Source organism: Caloenas nicobarica, chromosome 1, assembly GCF_036013445.1.
Source record: "Caloenas nicobarica isolate bCalNic1 chromosome 1, bCalNic1.hap1, whole genome shotgun sequence".
In the NCBI taxonomy this organism is placed as follows: domain Eukaryota; kingdom Metazoa; phylum Chordata; class Aves; order Columbiformes; family Columbidae; genus Caloenas; species Caloenas nicobarica.
This window is the reverse complement of record NC_088245.1, coordinates 212,664,593-212,688,670: the sequence shown is the minus strand read 5'-3', so window position 1 is coordinate 212,688,670 and position 24,078 is coordinate 212,664,593. Positions and strand designations below refer to the sequence as shown.

At 38.1% G+C, this 24,078-nt stretch overlaps 1 protein-coding gene across 13 annotated transcripts in view; it reads left to right on the top strand.

Moving 5' to 3' along the window:
- Positions 1-23,828, top strand: part of EMSY (EMSY transcriptional repressor, BRCA2 interacting) — a 40,257-nt gene extending 16,429 nt beyond the window's left edge. For 3 of the 13 annotated variants that reach the window (XM_065651044.1, XM_065650984.1, XM_065651063.1), the window contains 14 exons: positions 1,322-1,592; positions 3,557-3,859; positions 5,863-6,012; positions 7,507-7,680; positions 9,891-10,027; positions 11,549-11,722; positions 12,627-12,825; positions 13,962-14,126; positions 14,385-14,543; positions 15,861-15,920; positions 16,944-17,098; positions 18,425-18,991; positions 19,875-20,384; positions 22,007-23,828. In XM_065651044.1, coding sequence (XP_065507116.1) covers positions 1,322-1,592; positions 3,557-3,859; positions 5,863-6,012; positions 7,507-7,680; positions 9,891-10,027; positions 11,549-11,722; positions 12,627-12,825; positions 13,962-14,126; positions 14,385-14,543; positions 15,861-15,920; positions 16,944-17,098; positions 18,425-18,991; positions 19,875-20,384; positions 22,007-22,201 — 3,219 coding nt within the window. In that variant the 3' untranslated portion in view covers positions 22,202-23,828. The remainder of the gene's footprint in view (positions 1-1,321; positions 1,593-3,556; positions 3,860-5,862; positions 6,013-7,506; positions 7,681-9,890; positions 10,028-11,548; positions 11,723-12,626; positions 12,826-13,961; positions 14,127-14,384; positions 14,544-15,860; positions 15,921-16,943; positions 17,099-18,424; positions 18,992-19,874; positions 20,385-22,006) is intronic. The other 10 variants (XM_065651088.1, XM_065651009.1, XM_065650993.1 and 7 more) reach the window with 9 other exon arrangements.
- The last annotated feature ends 250 nt before the right edge of the window (positions 23,829-24,078 follow it).

The window sequence follows — 24,078 nt, the reverse complement described above, 5'->3', positions numbered from 1 at the left end:
AAGGCTAAAAACTAAGTAATGGGGACCATAAAACTAAGGACTGGGGTGAAAGGAAAAGGCAAAGGCAGCCATGGTGGTGAAAATCGCTGCTTTTATTCCATCCATGTGGTTATATATATATATTTTTTTTTTTAATTATAAACGCTTTATTTCTTACTCCTTGATCTGTCACTTGAGTGTATTTCTGGTGCCATTATCATATTTTTTTTTCTTTGTCAGACAAGGTTTCGATAGTCTTTGGGCAGCACTGTAAGACTTTTGGTTTGAGCTGACCCAGGGTTTCTTTGCTCTTTCTATACTATCTTTTTTCTATCTGCTTTTGTTGCATCAGATCATTAATAAGTTTTTATTTTCAAGGTTTTTAATAGATGAGGGGGTTTTTTATTGGGGCAATTGCGTTATTAAAATAATTTCTCAGTGTTCTTGCATGGTAAATTGAAAGTATGTTGTATTTCTGTGCTGTGTGTTTCTATTTTAACTGTGTGTAAGTACAATGAAGCACGTAGAAGCAGAATAAAAGGAATCCCTTTACTTAAACAGTCTTGATATTCAATACTTAAAAAATACTTAATTTTCTGGGTCAGTTGCATAAGAACAGACCTTGTCCAATGTTACAGTGAATTCTAGGCTTTTCTATGTCAAATCAGATTCATGGTGTTGTAATTGCAACTCACACTCAGGGTAATGTTTATTGTCTTTAAACAAATGGTTTTCAGACAGATGAGAGAGAATTTCTTGTTATTGAGAGCACTAATTAAAGCAGAAATTGTTTTCAACCTATACCAGGTTTTTTTCACTGATGAAATATTGATTGTTTACAGCCTTGTGGATCAAAAATATTTCCCATTACTGACTCAGCAATTGCTTGTTAATTGTTAAAGAGAAAAAAAAAGTAATCTGTTCTCTCATTGCCATTTTGGTTTGGGAGAATGGTGTTTAAAACTTCCTTGAAATCCCTTTGGTTGCATTTTAAATGGGCTTCAGGCTTCCCGGCCCAGTTTAATGAAGCCAAGCAATTCATTCCTGTCTGTTTGCCTTCAGACATGAAATAATTCTACTTTAATTAGATAGTAATTGTTTTACTCAAAAGAAAAAAACAACCCTTCAAAGGGAAGGGTTTCTAACGAAATGTTTATCACCACTTCTTCAAACTAATTGAAATTTGTCGTTTCTAGCAAATGTGAGTGAGACACTCTTAGATGGTCTTAATAAAAATGTATCTCTAAAACTAAATACACACAGACAGATATATTACTGCAATTTCATGCCTTTAAATAAATGCGAAGAACAAATGAATTTCTTGTTCTTTTTCTTCTTTCAGGTGATAATAGTAACCACCTCTCCAAGTTCAACTTTTGTACCCAACATCCTTTCAAAGTCCCACAACTATGCAGCAGTTACGAAACTTGTCCCAACGTCAGTCATTGCCTCAACTACTCAAAAGCAACCGGTGGTTATCACGGCTGCTCAGTCCTCTTTGGTCAGCAGCAGCAGTAGTAGCTGTTCTACTGCCTCCTGTACTGCGAATACTGTTGCTGTGACTGCTGTAGTATCATCAACGCCATCCGTGGTTATGTCAACAGTAGCACAAGGTATGGCCGTGATATGATGTTATTTCACTGATGAACTGGACTTTTTTTTGAGAATAGCATAGAGGAAAATGCAGTTTATATTTACGTATGATGAGTAAAGCGCAGGAGATGTGAAAGAAGTGACGGAACTAATCCAAGATACTCCACAAAAGTTCTTGTTGAACTCTTTCCCTCTTCAACAATTAATGTGGACATCCTCTTTTTGAAGAGAATATGGTGAAACGGTGTGGCGTAGCTTTTTATTTTGACAAGATTTTACTTGCAGCGTTAAAACACTATAGCCTCAAAATGACTGGCTTTAATAACTCTATCTGATATGTGAAGAAGGAATGTTTCCAATATTTGAAGATGGTTACTTCTCTTAAAAGCTTTATTTACAAAAACATGCAAAGTTAACATAAAAAAAAAATGCAACTTATGCTTGACATGCCCATTCTTTAGCATATTTCTAGTGGTAACTAATCTTGATGACAATTCTGAAAGGTAGAGAACTGTTTACACCTTTTTATTTGTGCATTTTTTCAGCACTTCACTTTTCAAGTCCTTAAAAATTAAGACCTGAGTGGGCCTGGATTAAGATTCCTAGGTTTCTGACTTTAACTCCCACTGTGCGTGCCAGCTTAACTGATTCATCTCCACAGCCACAGGCAACATTTGGAAGGGAAACCGCGGATGAATGAAAGGGCCTCAGTGACCAGCACTGGCAAAATACTGTGCCTGACAATAATAAGTATCAAATGACAATTTTTTCTGGTCCATATTTTCCATTCTTGCTCCATTCCACAAAGAGTTGGTCAACCATATGAAGGCTGAGAGGGTGTTTTGACTTCCATATTGCTTCTGTTAATCAGATCCTGAAGATGTTGATCTACAGAGCAGAAGGGCTTACAGCAGGATTTCATATTGTGGATTTTTAGTTGGATTTGATCATGGAAGAAGCTATAATTCTAAAATACTTTAGGTGGAATATCTCTAACAGTTTTTTTTCAAGACTATAAGTGTCATTGCAGAAGATGCTGGTGAAATGTTTTGTGACATAAACTGATAATTACTCCTTATGTGAAGGTTAAATTCAAGAATGAAAACAGCTGACCAAGGAAATGGAGAAACCGTCTTAGATGATGCAGTGAGAAAAGGGTTGCTTATTTAGGTTGCTAGAATTGTAGTTTATTATGATTTCTGTCATTATGACTGCCGTCTGTAAATGCAGAGAAATAAGAAGGGAGATTTTCTTGCCATTTTCCACTGCAGCTGGGACTTGGTTAAGAAGTGCCTTCATAAGACATGGGCCTTGTATTTGACTTTTGATGCTTAAGGATGTGCAGTTCAGAAATATAGATGAAACCAAATTTTGCTGGAAATGTTGTGACAACTGTGTAAGGGAATGACAGATTAGGATTTATTTGGGAACTTTGTCTTTTCATCTTACTGCAAACTTGTTTTAATCACCTTATTACTTGTACAGTCACCTAACCTATCAGCACAAAAAACATGCGTTTCACAGTTTTCTAAATTATATACTATTGCTTGATTAATTATTTTAAAATAACATTGCACTTGGTAACAGATACTCCCTTCCAATGTTGATTGGTTTGATATTTGTCATCCTCGTATCTCTTAACTTTTTATAGTTATGCTTTTCACTACAAATATTTTGCTTTCTTGAAGCTTAAAGGTCAGGCTTTGAAAATATCTGTGAATTATTTGTACGACAAAATGTGCAGGAAGTAGACTGGGATTATGGTCTTTCCATTAGCTGCTGTTCTGCTGCCACATAGAAAATCTGTGTAAAAGTCCGTTGCCTCTGAACAGAGCACCTCTGCTATGTGGGAGCTTTTTTTACTTATGTCTATCTATGGATTTTATAAGTAGTAAAGACAGTTTAAATGCAAAATTATTTTAGAAATTGTAATGTTTTTCTTCGTGTGGCACCGTTCCATCTTAAACCATTTACTCTTTCACAGGCGTGTCTACGTCGGCAATTAAAGTTGCCTCTACCAGACTACCTTCCCCAAAAGGTTTGGTTGGGAATCCAACTCAGATCTTAGCACAGTTTCCCAAACAGCATCAGCAGTCCCCCAAACAGCAGCTGCACCAAATACAACAGGTTCAACAACAGCAGCAGCAGCAACAACAGCAACAGCAGCAGCAACAGCAGCAGCAGCAACAACAACAGTTGGTGCCATCATCTGTAGCTCAACAGCAGCCACAACAATCTCAGTTGCCTCCTGGCATCAAGCCCACCATTCAGATCAAACAGGAATCAGGTAGTTGGAGTTAATTGTGGGTCATATTGCTGATTGGTGAGGTCTAAACTCAAGGAAGTTTGACAGAATTCTGCCCCAAAATGTCCTGTTGTTAAGACATAATGACTTGACTAGAGGATGTGACATTAAATATAGATATAACTAAATAGAGAAGGATGTCTTAATGATCTCAGCTAACAATAATTGAAGATTTTGGTTCTGTCAGTTTTCTTGTCTGGCTTAGATACACAAACCGTGCTTTAGGATTAAATGTTTTATCTTTAGAGATTGAGAGGTATGTAAATATCTTCAAAAGTAATGTGATTGGCAGCCTGGAAGACACCGGTTTTCTGAAGATCCAAGACCTTTTCAGCTGTATCAACTGGAAAAAATAAGTTAATCCGTGTTTTAATTCTTTTTCTTGGGTCCAGAAATCAAAATCTACTTTTTAGGTACTTGTCAAAACAAATACAATTAGATCTGAGACTGGAAGTTGGACTAGATTCTTTTTGTAACACTGATTCATTCAGTTGACTTTGGGCAAGTCATGTAATCTTCTGTGTTGGCCTTACTCTGCTGTAGAATACAGTTTTTTCTCTGTAGGATGTGGTAGGAAGTAATGCTTGCAAAGCTATCTTAATTCTAAAGGAAGAAGTGCTATAGAAGTGCAAAGTATTTTTATGTCCATATATTATATTAATCATGCCAGTAAAATTATTATATCCATGCTATTTAGATCAAAGAATTAAAATAGGCCATAGAATGAAAAAAATAAACAGCCCTACTCCCGTCCTTTTGATAAATTTCCTTTTGGATGATAGAACCATGGCCTAAGAAAAAATACCCACTAATGAAGATGGATATGAGGCCTCCATCCTTCAGTCACTGAATAATATTTGATCAATAACATCAATAAATAATCTGATAATTAGAGCATCACTACCATCTGGTAGCTATTCTTTCTGAAAGGTGTGAATCAATGTTCACAGAGACTTTGCCTTTTATCCAGTTTTGTGTCTGGATGATGCAAAGGCTTTAATTTATGTTTCCCAACTTTAGGTAGTTCACATCCTGAGCGGACAAAATTCTTCACCTTAGAAATACTTGCATACAAATATAAGTGGGATTAATTCAGGCTGGGTGTTTCATGGCATTTGACCGACACAATGCAACACATTTAACTCATCGTGGAGTGCAAAATGCAAGTGTCCTGGATATACTTTTGAACAGATGACTTCAATCTCCTGGTTTGCAACCGAGAAGTGAATCTGGCACACAGGGAGCAGAATCCTTGCTATCTTAAGGCGTCCTCATCCTTTGTTCTTGCTGATTCTTGATTCTACTCAGAACTTGTTTCAGCCCAATTCCTTTGTGGCTTTGAGATAACCAATAAATGGAGAGGAGAGAGAGCAATTTGCTTAAAGCAACCTTCCCTAGCCAGTGTTGCAGTTGCTTCTGTACACACAGTAATACTCTTTGGCAGCAGGGTGGGTTTTTTAATTTATTCAGAAGGTTGAAATTCAATGAGGCTAATTAAGACACGTTAAAGCTTACAGAGTAAATCGATGAAAAACTATTTCACTTTTAGATGGTTCATGTATATGGACCAATTCAGTATTGGTTGTAACCTGTTGGTTCTTGGGAAACATTCTATTATTGGAATCATGGACCAGAAAAGGCTAAAAAAAGAATCACTACAACAAATCAATGATGGAATGGAATCGCATGCCTCAGTGGGAGTAGTTAGGAATTGAAACAGGCACATGAAAGGCAAAGATGGTGATTGTCTTGGTATTTGCAAACAAACAAACAAACAAAACCCCAAATAACAAACAAACAAACAACCCCCCCCCCCAAAAAAAAAAAACAACCTCAACCCAAACAAAAAAAAAAAAAATATTTTCAGGATCATGATTAGATGGGCCTTGTGAGGCTACTTGCCCACTAGGGCTTGGTCTGAGAAAGCATTTCAGAAAGTAACTTTTCGTGCCTGTATTTTAACAGTGACCTTTCTCCTTTCCTAGGTGTTAAAATAATCACTCAACAGGTGCAACCCAGTAAAATCCTTCCCAAACCAGTTACAGCGACCTTGCCCAGCAGTAGCAATTCACCTATTATGGTGGTTAGCAGTAATGGGACTATCATGACAACTAAACTGGTCACTACTCCCACTGGTAAGTTATGGCTCTGAGAAGGGAAGGGAGGGTAAACCCAGACACAGAGGTGATCAAACATGGTTTATTAGGGTAGAAAAAAAAAATCACTTATCTCTTGTAAACAGTGAGCACAACAGCACATCCACAGTCCTGTTGATATTTATTGTAGATGAGGATTTTTACACTAAGTGCTCTTTTATTGCGCATACAACCTCTTTGAATTTGAACATAAAAGTATGATTGTTCCTTCCCCACTAGGTTTTATTTTCAACAAAATTTTCTTGCAACTTATACTTTGCACTTCTGTAGCACCTTATATTAAATGATTTACATTAACTTTTCAGGTACCTCAAGCAGATAGGTCAGCATCATTCCTATTTTACATATATGGAGTTTAAAAGACAGGTGACTTGCTCATAGTCTTGCAGTGAATTTATGAAAAGGCCAGTAAACTGATTGTTATTAAACTCCCAGAGTTTTTCTGGGGATCTAATTGTATTTGTGTTTTCTTACTGATGAAAGATCAGAAATAATGCCGACTGTTCAGATTGTAAACTTCTATGATGAAGACTTGAAAGGAAGCTTTATCCTACTTTTGAGAAAACTTGTAATTTACTTTCTGAATTTTAGCATGGATTGGCAATATTAGCATAAAATAATGGTTAATATTAGTTTTTTTAATTTTTGAAGTACTTCACAAAAACATTCTTAAGTGCATTAAAAAAATCCAGCAGTTTTGTAGTTCATTTAATTGGGAAAACCTGTGTTGTGCTCTCTTGGGTTTGAACACTGGGCTTTCTTATTTTAACAATCTGTTTTGCTCTGTAGTCTTAAGCAATTAAGGTCTGTAGTGCACTATCTGCAGCAGTACAAGCAGAATGGAATTACAATGTTTGTGTAGCTGTCAACTCCTATTATTATTATTTTGAGGAAGTTTATTTTATGGACTCATATCCATTTCCATTCTGAGAAGTAGATAGGAAAAAACAGCACTTATACCTTGTCAGGAGGTTTCTTTTGTGCTGCTGAATCTACAAAATTGCATTATCACTATAAATTAGATTTTTCTCTTAGAGAGGTATTTAGACCGGTCGTTGGTAGTGTTCTTTATAAACAACTTGTCATATGGGAGAAGCGAGAGTAGGAGTGTCTTTCAGGAGAGGAAGGGATTAGTTCTGGCAATGTCATCAAATGTAAGGGCCAAACATACAGGCAGAATCCAAACACCTATTGAAAATTAAAATTTTAGGCACAAGGACATAAGTTAGAATACAGCAGTCACGGAACATTTGGTAAAGTAGTTCAGAAAACTCCTAATTTAATGTTGGTGTACAATTCAATATTGCTCTGCAGGTTTAAAAAGTACTAGAATTGTAAAAGGTGGTAATGAATCACAGTGTGGGGTCTCCGAATAAAATCTAATGCTTTTTTTTTTTTTTTTTCCCCTAAACTTAATTTTCCACAAAGTATCATGTTCTAACAGCAAACCTTTTTGTTCTCTCTTTAAAACAGGAACTCAAGCACCGTATACACGGCCAACGGTGAGCCCCTCTATAGGGGCTCGGATGGCTGGAACTCCAGGGGCTGCTACTTATGTGAAAACTACAAGCGGTAGCATCATCACCGTAGTACCGAAATCGCTGGCTACGCTGGGAGGGAAGATTATCAGCAGTAATATTGTTTCTGGTAGGCATACGAGCACTTTGATATTAAGACTTATTTTGAAAGTAAATTTAGGTTGTTCAGGGCCTTTCTGTGGGTTTTTCAAGTAGTTATTAGAACCTTTATTGGAGAAGATAATTCAGAAGAAAAATAGCTGAGGATGAAAAAGAGGATAACGGGTAGAAGTTATGGAGGTAAAGAGTTCTTAAGGATTGCAGTAATTCTTGTGTCTAAGAAGGAAGCATCTAATGTGAGCGAAGCCTGGGAGGGAAAAAGAAATGTGGAGAACTACTATATTTTCCTATGTTAGAGGGCTGAAAGATAGAAAATTCTTTTAGCCTCAATTCAAAGCATTCTGTAATCTGGATGCTGCTTTTTTCTGTGCCACTACATGTCCAAAGAACCAGAATAAAAACAAGCTGTGTATGTTAAATTCGGCTGTGCAGTCCTCACCTTATCCTGTTCTTCTTCTATCAGTGTCAGCTGGTCTTTCCCGTACCCCATGTTCTAATTCAAGTTTTTCCTCCCAGCCTCAAGCAGAACCTGCTGCTTTATGTTAGTCTGCTGCTGAGCCTCGACGCTCTCCGTTAGCTTCTAAACGAGGTCTTTTTAGGACTGGGACCAAGCATTCTCGCACCAATCACAATTTCTTAGTATCTGTTTTGGACTTTAACAGTGCTAGCGCAGAGACGTCTGCTGCATTTCCAAGCAGGTGCACGGCAAGATCTGCTGGGTCTGTTTTTCATGTCTAGGAATATCGTTAAATTACTTAGAGGTCGCACTATTGGTGCTTAGCAAAGACTCAATGTAGCACCAGCCAGTTCCTGTCACTGGAAACAACCAAGTAAATCCACCCTGCAGTGTAGTCTGCTAGAGGTACCTCAATTTTTTTCAGATGCTGATTTCTCCAAAATGATGTTTTGGACTAATGAGGTGCCTCCTTGGGTATGAGCAACTTTTTTTTTTAGGCTGTTGTGGGTGTGATGAGTTGTTAAGAAGATTTCTAGATCTATTAGTGAGTTTATACTCTAATGCAAATACTGTTCTCCTGAGCACCAGCTAATGCAGGGAAACCCTTAGCTGGTCTTGAATAACGATTGTACTGAAACAACACAAGTTTGGAAAGGATGTCTGGTTTTTTTGTCATTGTTTCGTGGTGGGGTGTTTTTTTGGTTGATTTTGGCGTTGGGTTTTTGTTTGCTTTGGTTTGTTTTTTTGCCAAGAAAGCTGTATTCTAGACATTTAGATGCTTCCAGAGTCATGAGAATTAAGAAAATCATAATCTCAGCATGTCTTCCCATTCCCAGAATTGGAATTATTACTCTGAAATATGTAGTGGAGTATCTGCAGGCATAACTAATTGGGTAGAAGGTGGTGAGGGGAATCCTTGGGTTTGCAGCTCTGCTGACTGAGCGGTACTTTTTTCAAGGAGAAAGTGGAAGGTGTGATTAAAAAAACTGTCCGAGTAGATATTAATTTGCAGTCTGATAACACTGATGACTTGCGTATCGCTATGTACTCTTGTAGGTTGTGGAGGGCTGATGAGAATTACCTGTCACTGCAGGTAAATAAAAACCTGATACAGGGAATGGAGCTGATTAAATATTGGGAGAGGAACGGAAATAACCCATACAGCTCTTCAAAAAGGAAAAACAGAATCCCCGTACTTACGAACTCAGCTTTCAAGAACTGATTTTAAAACAATAGCATATTTTTCTTTTTTCCTTCTTTCAATCCACTACTCGTCACCTGTATTACAACAATTCTGTGCCAGAAGGAGATGGTTTTTCTCCTGACTGGAGGTAGATTCTTGGTATGTAGATTCTTTTACAGAAGCGATCTGTAGAAGAATATTTGTCTGTGTTAGTAGGACCTTGAGTTGAGTATTAGTGGTGTCCTTATCCCACTTACTTCTAGTCTTTGAAAAATTAAACATATTAGCCTGAGAAAGCTGTATTAGTCTGCTCTATAATTTGTGAGAAGGAGCTGACTGTCCTAATATAGAACAAATTACATGCCTGTTTTTACTGTAGGTGAAAGATTTGTAGAGTGGGCATCTAATCTTTATATGTTGGGTTGGATGATATAAATTCCTATTCCAGATGCTGCCCTTTTTCTTTGTTGTGCTGTCAGATTTAAATACAGTGATTTGTATATAACTCACCAGCTTCCACCGTGGAAGGAAATGTACATGTGATAAACCACACATTACTTCTTTTCCCACAAAAATTTAGGAACTACAACCAAAATCACTACAATTCCAATGACGTCCAAACCAAATGTGATCGTTGTGCAAAAAACTACTGGAAAAGGAACTACAATTCAAGGGCTTCCAGGCAAAAACGTTGTCACAACGCTGTTGAATGCTGGGGTAAGTAAGAGTTTCAAGTCTCAAACCAATAGTGTGCGCTGGCTGCTGCATTTGTTCTGCTAAGATCCTGATTAAAAGCAAATTGTGCATGAGCTCCTTAACAGATAGAGCATGCCTTAATGTCAGGGGTGTTTGAAAAGCAAGTGTGTTTTGCAGGATATGAAAGATACTTAAAGCAACTGGGAATATTCTCAAAGTTAAAGGAAAATAAAAACTTCTGAGCTTGAATTTTTTCCATGATTAGTGATTTTGCAATCCCAGAGGGTTTAAGTAGAAGAAAATTAATAGATTCTTACCCTGTTCATGCTCTAGTGAGAACCGTGGTGTCATTTTATAAACTCTAGTCTCCAACCATTTATCTTTTGGAAGAAATAAACTGTCAGGGTACCACCTTTCAATTCCTGTGGTGTGTAACACTGTAACATCCTGTACCTGGGTATTGTATAGTGTTGAATTATTTTCTGGATAACCTGATGTGTACTAAGAACAAAATCAAGTTTCCAGTTTCAACTGGGTTTACCTATAAGTTGTAGTAAATAAAAATGATGAATGTGCTTTATTTTCCTAGATAGAACTGTGAAATTTAAGTCATTAATCATGTAATCTTCAAAAATCTACTTAAATAGCTGAGTAAGGAGTTGGGATTTTTGTAAACATTTTAGTTGTGTTTTGGTTTTTGTTTAAAGATTTTGAACTTTCCTAATTTACAAAACTTAAAGCTCTGTTTTCACATAAGTGGAAATCTTGTGATGTTACACATTAGGAACCACCAGAATGTGATGATATTTCTGAAACAAGTATGGTTCTTGGGTTTTCCAGCTCCTTGGTGGAAATTAGTAGAAATACTGGGAGAACTGGCAACCAATGTTGTTCCTCATCTGGTTTGTTACTGTGCAGAGCTAAAGAAAAAAAACATGTTTAATGTCTTTGCTCTTCTTAAGCTATCAGGAGTCTAATAATTTGTCAGCACTGTTTCAAAGTCAAATGTTTCCTGTGAAACAGCTGTGAATCTGCATTTTTTTTTTATTTAGTGAACTTCTAGTTTAAAGAAAGACCATACGTAATCAATATTTTGGTCATGAGGATAATACGAAGAACTATATTTAAATAGTTTATTTTCAGAATATCAGTTGAGGTTTTGTAGATGTCTTGCCCAAGTTAGTGTTAAAAGAAATAAGAGGTTTTATAAAACATTTGCAAAAGATTTGAGGAAAGTTCAAACTTATGTGAATTCTTTGAAGCAGCTTCAAAAAACTTGTCAGTATCTTTTAGTTAATTCTTTTTGTTCACCCCTTCAGAGCTGCTTGAAAGGTAAAGTGACGGAAAAGGGGATTTTGGTAGCTTTTGCATTCAAAACCGTAGGGGTTTTTATTCTTGGTCTTCGTTTTTTGTATCAAGTCTAGTTGCAGCAGATTGATCTCATGGTACACACATTCACCTGTAACTGTGTATTTTTTTAGAGAAGTGGGTCTCTCTGAAGAATTTCACTAAGTTAACCTGTAAATTTTGACTTCTCTACAGGGGGAGAAAACTATTCAGGCAGTGCCAGCAGGAGCAAAACCTGCTATCATCACTGCCACAAGACCCATCACAAAAATGATTGTTACACAGCCAAAAGGAATAGGGTCCACGGTCCAGCCAGCCACCAAAATCATCCCAACTAAAATTGTTTATGGTCAGCAAGGGAAAACGCAGGTACAGTGAGGACCCATTTCTGTCTTGGAATGTACCCCTAAATTTTAACGGGAAGTAAATAATTTTTCACTGTGTTGCCGCATTTGTTGCAAGATTAATATATGTCTATGGGGAATGAGACTTAGGGGTGTAATGAGGTGGCCTTGATTTTGATTTTTTTGAGCACCGTGTTTGCATTTCCTAGTTGTTTCTGGAGGCCTAGAGCAAAGCAAAAGGATTTACAAAGCCTTTCACAGAGCTGAAACTCTCTGGTCATGGCTCTGGATGCCTGTTTAAGTCTTACAGCTAATGACTAGATTGCGAGAAATAAAGATGCAGAGTCTGGACATGGTCGTCCGTCAAATCTGAGGTTTTATTGAAGTTATTTTTTAGCTAACGTATGTTGATGTTGTCCCCGCAACCTTGTATAGCTGGTGGGGCTGCATACAGAGAATCTGGTTGGATGCTTTCAGTTTCAGCTTTTTCTCTGGTTGTACTTAGTTTTTAAAAGAGCTAAACTTTTCTCAGATATAATATTTCGCGTGTCTTGATTGTTCAAGACTGTGTTTATTGTGGGCTGCCAAAGGGAGATGCTTGTCCTTATCAGCGCAGTGCATGTTACAGCTCACTTGTGTAGCTTTCTCTTGTCACACTATAGTTGTATCCAACCCTGAAAAATGACTGTTCAGTGGTTTATTGTGTGAAGTATTCCAAACTACTGCGTGAGAAGTACATTCTTGTGCATTGCCATTTACTTGGGCTTTGTGGTTTAATAATTGGAGCTGCAGAATTTACAGGTAGACTTTTTTCAGTAAATTATTTTGTGGGTCTTGTGCATTGATCTATTTGAGTGACACCCTGTACTCTGTTCAGATCTGTTTTCCTGAGTGCTCTTACTATACAGAAGATTTTTCTTTCTAATTAGGTTCTCATAAAACCAAAGCCGGTGACATTTCAAGCAACAGTTGTGAGTGAACAAACCAGGCAGCTGGTGACAGAGACATTACAGCAGGCGTCAAGGGTGGCAGAGACAGGAAACTCATCTCTCCCAGAAGTGAAAGAAGAACCACAAACCTACACCGAGAGCAGCTCTTCCTCTACAGAGTCCTCCCAGAGCTCCCAAGGTGTGTATTAGTGTCACATAAAATACAAATGAACCGTCTCCCAAGCATGCCACGTAGTTTTATATAGAATCATAGGATCATTTTGGTTGGAAGAAGACCCTCAAGATCGAGTCCAACAGTTAACTTTCTGCATCTTTTTACACAGGTTTTCACCCGATCTGTTAGCAGTGAGTGTAATTGTTCACTTCCCATACAGCTCAGTTTATAATTTATGATCTGTTTACTCTATGCCTCCACTTCTTATGTGAAAGTGGAGATGATATTTTTTTTTGCTGGGTTCCGGCTTGCTGTTACAATACTTGTGGCTTGCAGCCTGTTTCCTCTTTTTGGGGAGTCACAGGTAGAGAGCATAGCAGTGGTTTGGATTTTCTTGGCAGTCCATGCCCTGCTACCCTGTTCCCTGAGTATATTGAAGCAGCTCTCCATTGCATGACTGACAGCTGTCATGGGACCAGCATAAATTTTGGTCCTTTTATAGGCACATATATGTGCATCAGAACATATATATCAGATATGCAATTCCAGTGGGGATGCTGCCATGGCTTCGAGCCATGATACAGATCCAGCTGCTCTTATCTGGTAGAGGAGGATAAATAATAAGGCACAAGTAACACCAGACTTTCGGTCAGGAGAGACCATAGGTTGTATCACTGCATTAAATAAAAATGTCTTTTGGTGAAATGTGTACTTATTTATGTGCTGTTCAGTCACCTTGCCTGTATTATTCTGTAACCATTAGTCTATATTGTCATTTTAAGCAATTTTTTTAAAGTTTTGAAGAGTCAACACACTTTAAAAAATTAGGAGCTGTTAATTCAGAGCACTGAATATATATTGATCATGTGAACTGCTAAAACCTGTAAAAGAATTCAGTCTGAGGCAAATTCACTGTAGAAAGAAACCTGCTGAACTTCGGTTGTTCAAACAAAAGCTTTTATAAGCAACTGAAATATAGAATCTTTTTTTGCTGGTGGAAACTGTTCATAATATCAGCAGTGTTTTACTTCAAGAACTGCTTGTAATAAAAAGTATTGCAGAATGAGAGTATACATCCTTGGCAATGCTTAAAATGCTGATGGTTCATCCCAGAATGGTTCTGTGATGACTTGATGTGCCTTTATTCTTTTTGCAAACAGATTCTCAGCCTGTCGTCCATGTGATTGCTTCAAGAAGTCAAGACTGGTCAGAACACGAAATTGCTGTGGACACAAGCCCGACAATAATTTACCAAGATGTATCCAGTGAATCTCAGTCAGCTACTTCCACGATAAAAGCTTTGCTGGAACTTCAGCAGACAACAGGTATGAAAACACATGCGGTTGTTTAGGATAACGTCAAAGCTTATTACTTGCTTAAGCAGCCATTTGTAATAAATTTTGTAATTGAAAAGCACCTACCTTGAATCAACTTGATTCTTTTCTTATCCTGTACCAGTTTGTTTTAATCTATTATATAATGTTCACTATTAAATTAAACTCTTGCATTTATATTGGAGGTATTGTTAATAATAGAAGTTCATGTTTTGGATGTTTATTTTATGTTTTTCTTTTCTTCTAAAGCAGTGAAGGAAAAGTTAGAATCAAAGCCGAGGCAGCCTACCATTGACTTGAGCCAAATGGCTGTCCCAATCCAGATGACCCAAGAAAAGAGACATTCTCCAGAAAGTCCTTCAATTGCTGTAGTCGAGTCGGAATTGGTTGCCGAATATATCACAACTGGTAAGCGAGTAAGGTAGTTTGTGGGGGTTCGCAAAACTCATTTTGGAGTTTTCTCGCAATGAGTTTTCATCACTGCGTTTCACTACAATTTCCTGTAGAGGAAATGCATCTTTTCTATCTAGAGGAGTCAGACTTTTGAGTTCGTTTAATCCATATTTGCAAAATGTTACTTCCTTACCAGGACTAAGTGGCCTTTTAAGCCAGGTGTGCATTTAGCACGCTGACATAGTCCACAGCTTCTTCATTTGCCAGAAGGCGTTGAACTGTTAAATTTGCACTCTTTAAACAAATAAATTGTTCAAATTCAAATTATTTTGGGGATTCAGCTCTTAACTTATAAACTTGACTCCTCCTATCTGGATGTCATGTTCTACAGAAGTCCTTGACTTGCTTCCACAAATCAGCTCTTGATTATATCATGTGTCTGATGTACCCTGCTACCCCAGAACACAGGGTGTGAGCCACTTCCTATACATACATGAGAGGATCAAATTACCCATTTTCCATTTTTATTTCTTAAGTCTGCATTATTGATCTCTCTACTTTACTTGGAAAATGAAAACAAAGGCGTGTTTAAAATCTTCATTGGAAAAGAGGAATAAAACTTGATTATATAAAATTGTGTCAGTACATATGTAACTCTGGAGTTTTTAGTGTTAAACGTCTGAACTGGTATTTTTATTTTTCCTTTTGCTGCTCCGTACATCCTTGCTTCCATCCCTTGTATGGTCTTACTTTAAGTTGTGTGAAGTTGGAGCTGGGGGGATGTTACTGTTATTCTTTTAAATAACAATTGCTGTGTCTGGCTTCAATTTTGAATGTTTGAGTCGTGCTCCCTTGGATCTCTTTTAAAACAAGCTCAAAAGTACAACAAATAGTGTTAAAGTGATCTCCAACTAACAGTCAGTTATCACTGACACATTGTGCTTCTGTTCAAGATTCCAGTTTTTGCTGGGTCTCACTGTAAAAGTTGGTGTAAAATAGGGCCTTTTGCAGGGAGAAGTGGAAATTAAACTCAGTATCTTTGTATATTTAAGTAATCCTATGCAGCTTAGAAGTACAGAAGTTGGAGAATTCCTTGTGATTACTGTTCAAAGTACTGGAACTTTTATAAACCTTGAGCTGGTACACAGGAGTCTACCAGTAGTAAGATAGTAAACAGTCTATAATCTGTTGTGAAATCTCCTGCATGAGCCTGGATCAAAGGATTAGGCACATTTTAGTCTTTGTGGGAGCTGGGATTCAACATTTGCTTCCTCGTGAGATGAAGGGAGTGGTTCACGCATTTTAGTGTCACTGTTTTTTGTCTGTCTGCAGACTCAGGAAGACAACACTGTATTGGTTCACATTCGGAAGAATATCTACACAACCATATAGGTTAGAAACTTTATTTTTAAATGAAGTTTTGAATTGTGCAGGGACTTTTGGGGGATCTCCATGACGGATCTGGCTCAGCATGCAGGCCAGTATTGATATAATCCAACTCCTTTCTTGGAGTGGGAAAGTATAATTATCATATTAATTGAAAATATGACCTTTCTTTTAACTGTCAGGAAGGCCACTAGGAACTTTAAGTTACAGCTGAACTTTAACTTTGCTTGTTCTCTTTCAGTTATTATTTTGTCACTAAAGGCTTAATTAAGGCAAATATTTATATATCAGTATGGACAGGTATAAAGTAATTTGGATTAATGTCTTATAAGTGATTGCAGTATAGAAGGGTTTGTGGGGTTTTTTTCTCAGCAGATCATTTCTCTGTCAATCCACTATTTAATTACAGAACCATCCCGCTAGCTCCATAAATCATGTTGGATCTATTCTAAAAAGTGACATAGATGCATGAAAAGGTTTCCCAATTTTTGGTCTGTGGTTTCTGATCAACCTCACTTGTTTTCATAATACCTGAATGTTTTCTAATTGCTAATCTTTCAAATTTAGCCTATGTTCTGAAGAGCATTTCTTGCAGTTTATCAATGGTAGAAATACAGTGAGCAAGCCTTGCTGTTCTTAATTGCAGTCAATTTTGCAGGTGCTTTTAGCAGCGTAAAAACCACAGAATAACTCCTGCTCCTACAGTGCTGTGCTGGTGGTATATAAAGAACCCAACTGAAAATCAGGTATAAATTCTACTTGCAAAGAGAGGCCAGAGGAGGTTTGGACCAAGCATGATTACTTAGGAAACAGAGAGAAAAGCAAAACCTCTGAGTTACTATTTTAAGAGGCTTCTCAGAATAGATCTGTGCTTTAAGGTTGAAGCTAACCTGCAGTAAAATAATTATTTCATGCTCAGATCTGTAATTTCGCTCACATATGCTTTCAGTTGAAGCTTAAATGCAAAGCAAATAGCTGAAATCACTGCAGTTAGTTGTGGAGAAGTGCCAGTGACCTCTTTAATTTCAGTCAGTCATCGGTCCCAGCCCCACCAGCAATCGTCCCAGCCCCAGAGGACTCTGCTCCAGCACGTGGCTCAGTCGCAGACAGCAACGCAGACTTCTGTCGTGGTGAAATCCATCCCCGCATCCTCCACGGGCGCGATTACCCATATCATGCAGCAGGTTGTACCCTTCCTTTTCCCAACACTCTATAGAAATAGCAGTAGGTTAAATTAATTATATAGACCAGGGCTGCTTCTCAATGGATATGTCATGTTGCTGCCACTGAAAATGCTAAGTGTAAGGGTCAATTAATAATTTCAATATTGCTTGTTTTGATGGTGAGGGTGGTGCGATAAAAGGTGAAGCAGTTAATGAGATTATTTGAGACTGTTAAGTGAAATGTGTTAACAGCTACTGTGGAAAAGATAGTGCTTCCTAGATGAGTTCTTCCTGTCTGTTTATTACATCTTCAACAGCGACAAAGTGCTTTTTTTCTATATGTTGTATTGCAGGGGCTTAGGCTATTTATATTATCTTGGTGTTACTGTGAGGGGAAGAGGAATGAAGCAGAATCTGTTCAGTACACAGAGCACACAGTGTCTTTTTCATTTGAGGGCTTTAGTTGGTGAATAAGTAAACTTCTCGAAATCAAAAAGTAAAATAATATTTAGACCACGAGGATCCCAAAGCTTCAAATAAAGTGTAGCTTGCAGTGAAATCTTACTGAAGCCACTCCGATGCCTTTGTTCAAGAACTGCTCAGCTCTGCAGTGCTTTAACTTCGCTGTGGACCAGGACAATACTGCGTTAGGGTTATAAACCCACTTCAGAGTGTATTTTCACAGGTATTCGAATAGGCTGCTTCATCCTGCTAAGGCCATTTATTAATACATGTATACTGTGGTATACAAAGCACAGTAGCATAGATATCTTGCTCCCTCAAATCCCTCAAAAAAAAAAAAATCAAACCATGTTCGTGCAGTGCCCAAGAAAAATTGCAATGATAATTTGAGAAAGGAAGGAGAAGAGAGGATCTCTGCTGAGATAAGGTGGACTGTAGGTGTATGAGGAGCTGCAGAAGAAGCCATGGAGAAGATGATTAGGCTCTCAAAGGGACAGAATAAGAATTTATTGTGGAGAGAGCCTCACTTTAATGAGGAGCTACTGTTCAACCACCTGCCAATCCCTGCTGCTTCATATCCAAGTGCCATTGCAACCTTAGGGGCTTTGAACCTTAGTCTTACACACACGAGAGCTACATGGTCTCCACGGAGGATTAGTTGTGTGGTTAATGTCACATAGAGACACTTTAACACGATGAAAATAGCTATTGATAGCTTACGTATTGTGGAATCTCCATGCAAGGGTATTTTTATACATGAGTTGGGATTCTGTAATGGTAAAATGAGTTGAAGTAGTCCAGTTGAAACATTAAAAGTTATTTTTATACTGTGTATTCTTATTTATATTTCTCTTTACTAACTTGCTCTAACTTCTTCTTATTAAGGCCTTAAGCAGTCACACTGCATTTACCAAACACAGTGAACAATTTGGAACTGAGGAAGGAGAAGTGGAAGAGATGGACACCTTAGATCCTCAGACTGGCCTGTTCTACAGATCTGCCCTGACACAATCTCAGGCACAGAAACAGCAAAAACTGAGTCAGCCACAGCTGGAACAGACTCAACTGCAAGTGAAAACTCTGCAGTGTTTCCAGACTAAGCAGAAGCAGACAATCCACCTGCAGGCTGATCAAATCCAGCACAAACTCCCACAAATGCCCCAGCTTTCCATAAGGCATCAAAAGATAAACCCCCAGCAGCAGCAAGAGCAAGCACAGACCAAACCAGATGCACAGCACCCCCCACCCCACATGATGGCCAAAGAAAGGCAACTCCCTACCTTAGTGGCACAGCCACAGCAAACTGTAGTGCAGGTGCTTGCAGTCAAAACCACGCAGCAGCTGCCCAAACTGCAACAGGCACCAACGGCACAAAAAATCTACGTGCAACCCCAACCCCCCCAGGGTCAAATGCAGCTACCTGCCTCTTCAGAGAAACAGCCAGCAAGCCAGGTAACGGAATATTGATAGCATGCAAAATACACGTCGCTGTTCAAGGAAAAAAAAAAAAAAAAAGAAAAAAAAAAATTCAAAACACCAACTCTCACTGTAGCAGTGTTTTGTCCTGGCAAGAGAGAACTCATTCCACTGGTATTAAGTGCCCCATCAGAAGGTTGAGACTAGGAAAGAGAAGCACATGTTATAGGGGAAAAATCCGTAGAGCTCACAAACGTGTTTTGTTGGACAGTTCTTACGAATTTCTGCCACCATTGGTGCATGGAATTTGTCCCCAGTTGTTTTCTTTTGATTTTTAGATGAGACACATTATTAATTTCCGTTCCCGTAGCACTTTTTATTTCTGCGCAAATAAAGATGAATACACTGCAGTCTCCTAAGGCTCTCCATTGTACATCTTCCTTTGTAGTTTACGTTTTCCTGAAGTTATATGGCTTTCATGTACAGGAGTAATTTGATTTTTTTTTTTTTTTTTCCTTGGGAGGGGAAAATGTAAAGACTGAAGAATGAAAAAAATAATGTATTTTAACTAGCTCCAGAAAAGTATAAATTTTTTTTTTTTTTGGCCCTTTCAGGAATACATGTGAAAACAAGAGGGTTAACAAACATCACATGGGGGTGTAAATCCCAAAGGAAAATGAGGCTGCTGTGGTGTTATACTGCTAAAATCTTTATCTAGCAGCCTAAAAAGCTGCTTTTCCACAGGCTTCAATTAACTCTTACGACATCATTGCCAATTCCTTTGTTAAAACACTGAGTTTCAACTGTCTTCCTAATAGCAAGTATGTTGTTTGTGCCATGCTGTCCTTGGAAATACTGATTTAAATTTTCAATTAAAAAAATCTAGCTGTAACATGCACAACAAAAATTTGATTTTCAGGTGCAGCAGCCAATTATAACACAAGGATCCACTGTTACAAAGATAACTTTTGAGGGGAGGCAGCCTCCTGTTTCAGAGGTAGCAGGTGCCAGTTCTGTGCCCAAACTGGCATTGCCGGTTACCAGTTTATTTCCCATGCAGTCATCCACGAAGACAGCGGTAGCAGATGTTTTCAGAGTGTCTATGGTGGAAGCTCAGATTGATCCAAACGTAGAACATACAGTAGCGGATCCCCCAGAAAAGGCCGTATCTGCTAGTAAACTCGTTAGCGAAGCAGAGTCGTCACCTTGTCCCCAGGTGCCGAGGGTGACTGCGGTAGGGATGACGGCAACTTCCATCCCCCAGCAACAGACACGTGCAGAACCCGGTTCAAGTCCTCCTGCTGTTGGTCCTACTTTGACAGAGAGGAAACTCGATGCACAAGGAATGCCTACAACAAAGCAGTTTATACACATTCAGAATATATCACAAAAGAAAGCTGAAGAGAGTTCATCAGAAATTGCTGTCCAGGTAAGAGAAGACTGGAGCAAATAAGGCAAAGGTTGAGCAGAGCAAACTGGTGTCTGATGTGATGATTGCAACTGAGCAATGTTCCCTGGTTTTTGGTTCTTTTTCTACACTTGTAATAGATTAGTATTTCAAAGTGTGTAATTCTTCTTAAATTGAGCTCAAGTTCGTCTAGAACCGTATCATTCACTGTGTCCTCGGTGTCTTCCTTTTTCTGCTAAGAAAACAAACAAAGCTCATCTAATTTTACAAAGTACTTTTATTTGAAATGCTTAAAAATATGACTTTCAACACCTACTGTGGAACTATTGTCTAGAATTTTTTATAGTATCTATTAATGTTACCTCTGAGTATAAAATTAGTGCAAAAAATGAAGTAGTGGCATTCTACTTACTGGGAAAGTTCAGCAAATAAGGTCTAAATTCAGAAGAAATCTTGTTAGCTTCACTTATGACCAATCTCACCAATTCTGAGATAAAATGATTATTGATCTTTATCCTAAATGCTTTGAGTCACTGCCTAACTGATGACTGATATTTTCATTGATTCTCTTGTCTTAAATATGATGTTTTATGATGTAATGCATGTTCAGAATGTTAACTGAGGAAGTATTTAAGTCATCCGAGGACTCACAGTGGTATAATGTGAATCTTTGTAGACAGGTTTGTGAACTGTGGGGTTGTCCTGTGCAGGGACAGGAGTTGGACTCGATGATCCTTGGGGGTCCCTTCCAACTCGGGACATTCTATGATTCTATAAGTTGGCATGGCATATGTTCACACAAATGATGGTGTAGATTGAAATGGTTTTATTGTCTATCATATTTGTGTTTACAGGGAAAATGCTTCTGATGTGGGAAATAATTTGTGTACAGAGCTTTCAAATTTTTCATGCTCCTTTGTAAAATCATCATTGCAGCTAACTTCGCTTTTGTAGAAATCATCATTTTTGTACTCATTTTTAGCCCTCATTTCCCTAAATAGACAAAGGTAGATTTCTATTTTACTTCAAATACCATGTATTTTGAGAATCTGTATTGTTTGTCGTTGTGGCGTGCTACGAGCTGTTTCAAAAGTAAAACGCTACCCAGAATTTCAGTTGTGTAGTTGTAGATTTAGTTTCTGGAACCTATGAATGCACAAGCAGAAATAAATAGCTTAGATCTGTTGGGTTTCCTCAACCTCTGTGCTGCTGTGGCTCTGAGCAGGGCCAGAAGTTCTGTTCTGTTGCATACAAAAAATATAGCCAATCCTTATATCTGAATGCCTTGTCTGAAAAAGATGAAACTGAAGAAAGTATTATCTGTGCTTTGTGTTGGAGGAATGATGGATGGTGGGCGTTGGTGGTTTAGCTGTTGATTGTGCTGTCACAGGCCATTAGTGAAGACCCAAGGCTGAGATCAATGCCTTAAGAGCCAGATTATTCAGATTTTATCTTTCACCATGTGATCTGGTGAAAGGGTGCTCTGAAACTTCAGCTAATTAATGTAACGTGCAATGGGCCTTAGCTGGGGAAAGTTGCTCTTGGAAACCAAATATCCCTTTTCCATGAGTACTTGCGCTTGCGCAGATGCCTTTACCGTGGAAACTCTGCGTGTTAAAACTGAAATCTCTTCTTTCTTTTAGACTATCCCTCACTATTCCATCCCTTGTCACTCCAGCTCCAATGTGGTGGTGGAACCCAGCGGGCTCCTGGAGCTCAACAACTTCACCAGTCAACGCCTTGACGACGAGGAGACGGCGATGGAGCAAGACGTGGACAGTAGCACGGAGGATGGCACCGAGCCCAGCCCCTCTCGAAGTTCTGCTGAACAATCCTAAGGAACTGGGACACTGGAGTGCACTTTAAAAATATCTTGGGGATTTTGAGTATCCAAGATGCCCTTTTATTGTGATGTCTTAGAGCACTTTTGCTTATTAGAGTTGTTCATTGGACCCTTGAAGCATCAGTGTGTTTTAACAAGACGGTGTTGCAAAAGCTGCATCTTAAAAGTTCGTTTCCAACGACAAAGATGGAATTACTGAGATTTAGTAAACCCGTGACAGTGGAATGTACTGTTAAAAAAGCAAATTTGCAGCGAATTCTACAGCTCGTGCTATCGAAGCCTTCACCCAGATGCTGAAACAGCTTTCATTGAAAAGGGATTGTTATTTTGCTGTGTCTTTTTCTTAGCTGTTGAGCAAAACACCATCCAAAAAAAAAAAGTTTAATAAATATTCGTATTTTTAAATAGCATGTGAGAGAAAAAGTGTCTCTGACAGTGCTGGAAAAGCCACAGGAATTTTGGAATTGGTTAGCTTTCTTGCACTTGTGCTCACTTAAAGATTTTTTTCATAAGCCTAAAAACAGAGATTCCTTTTTTTTTTTTTTTAATTCTTATTGGTGAATGTTTGGAAACAAGCAAAATCACTAACTGGTAGCAAAGTGCGTTTGCTAGCGGATTTTTGTTTTCCTGCTTTACAAGTAGGGTAACAGTGTATGAGGCATTTCTTTGTGTCATTAGAATGTGAAATGCTCATCTACCCTTGTTAATCTTGGATTATTTATTTAAATATAAAATCTAAAGTGAGGCCAAGCTGTTTAAAACGTTCCCGTGAAGCAGACAGGTGTGTTAATTCAAACACGAACGGGGCGGGGGGTGATGTATTTTGCTATAAATCGGTTTTCCAAAATCTGGGATAAGTGGTTCGGCATCTTTCGAAGTTGAACCTCTGAATTTAGAAGCGAGCTACGACTTTTAAAAATCTGTATTTTACTCTTACATGCTGTTTTTAAAGCGACCGTTTGGGGAGTTTAAAAGCTTAAATCGGGATACAGTGGTAGGTTTCAGAAATTAGCCTTACGACTTGGCTTGTTGAAGCAATACTTTGGGTTTTTGTGATAATTACAAGCCGCAGAGAGAGGTTTGTGTTCAGATGGGGCAAAAGAACCGGTTTTAATACATTCTGCTAATGAAGAAAATACTTTTTTTTTCCCAAATGTATATAAAAACACGTTTTTAACTGTTTTGTATAGATTTCATTATAAATAACTAAGCATTTTAAGACTTTGACATATCATTTCATTGTATATACATCTATCAGCCTAACTGCCCAATTTTTGGTGCTGAAGTACTGTAAGTAGATTTCATCCAAAGTCTAATACAGCTTTTTGCGTCAGTCCTTTTTTTTTTAAGCTGTGATTTTACTGTTGATATTGTAGTTAAGATTAAATTCCAGCTAGAGTAACTCGAACTAAAAATACAAATCCTAAAAAAAATACATTTATCTTACTTGTCCTGAGTATCCACCACTGTAAGAACATACAGGAACCCGTAGATGGTGCTGTTGGTTTTTATCTAACCTCATTTATTTTATAAATTAAGTCCCTATGACTTTCATGCACTTTTTTTTTCCCTTCTGTTTTCTTTTCCATGAGCATTAGTTGCAAAACTCGTGTAGTTTATCACGGTGGAGAAGCGTCTTGATAAATCCAACATGCAAATACCAGAATGGTGGGTTAGGAAACTAATTATTTTTGCGTTATTTTTATGTTGGAATAGGTATTGGCTTGGTTTCTACTGTACTTAGTGCTCAGGATGGAAGAGAATAATATATATGAAATGAAAAATACCGTATTTCTTTCTCTAGTAAAAACGATAATAGCCCTACCAGTATGCCATTCTAGGTGGTTCTGGTTTTGGTAGTTCTTTGGGAGC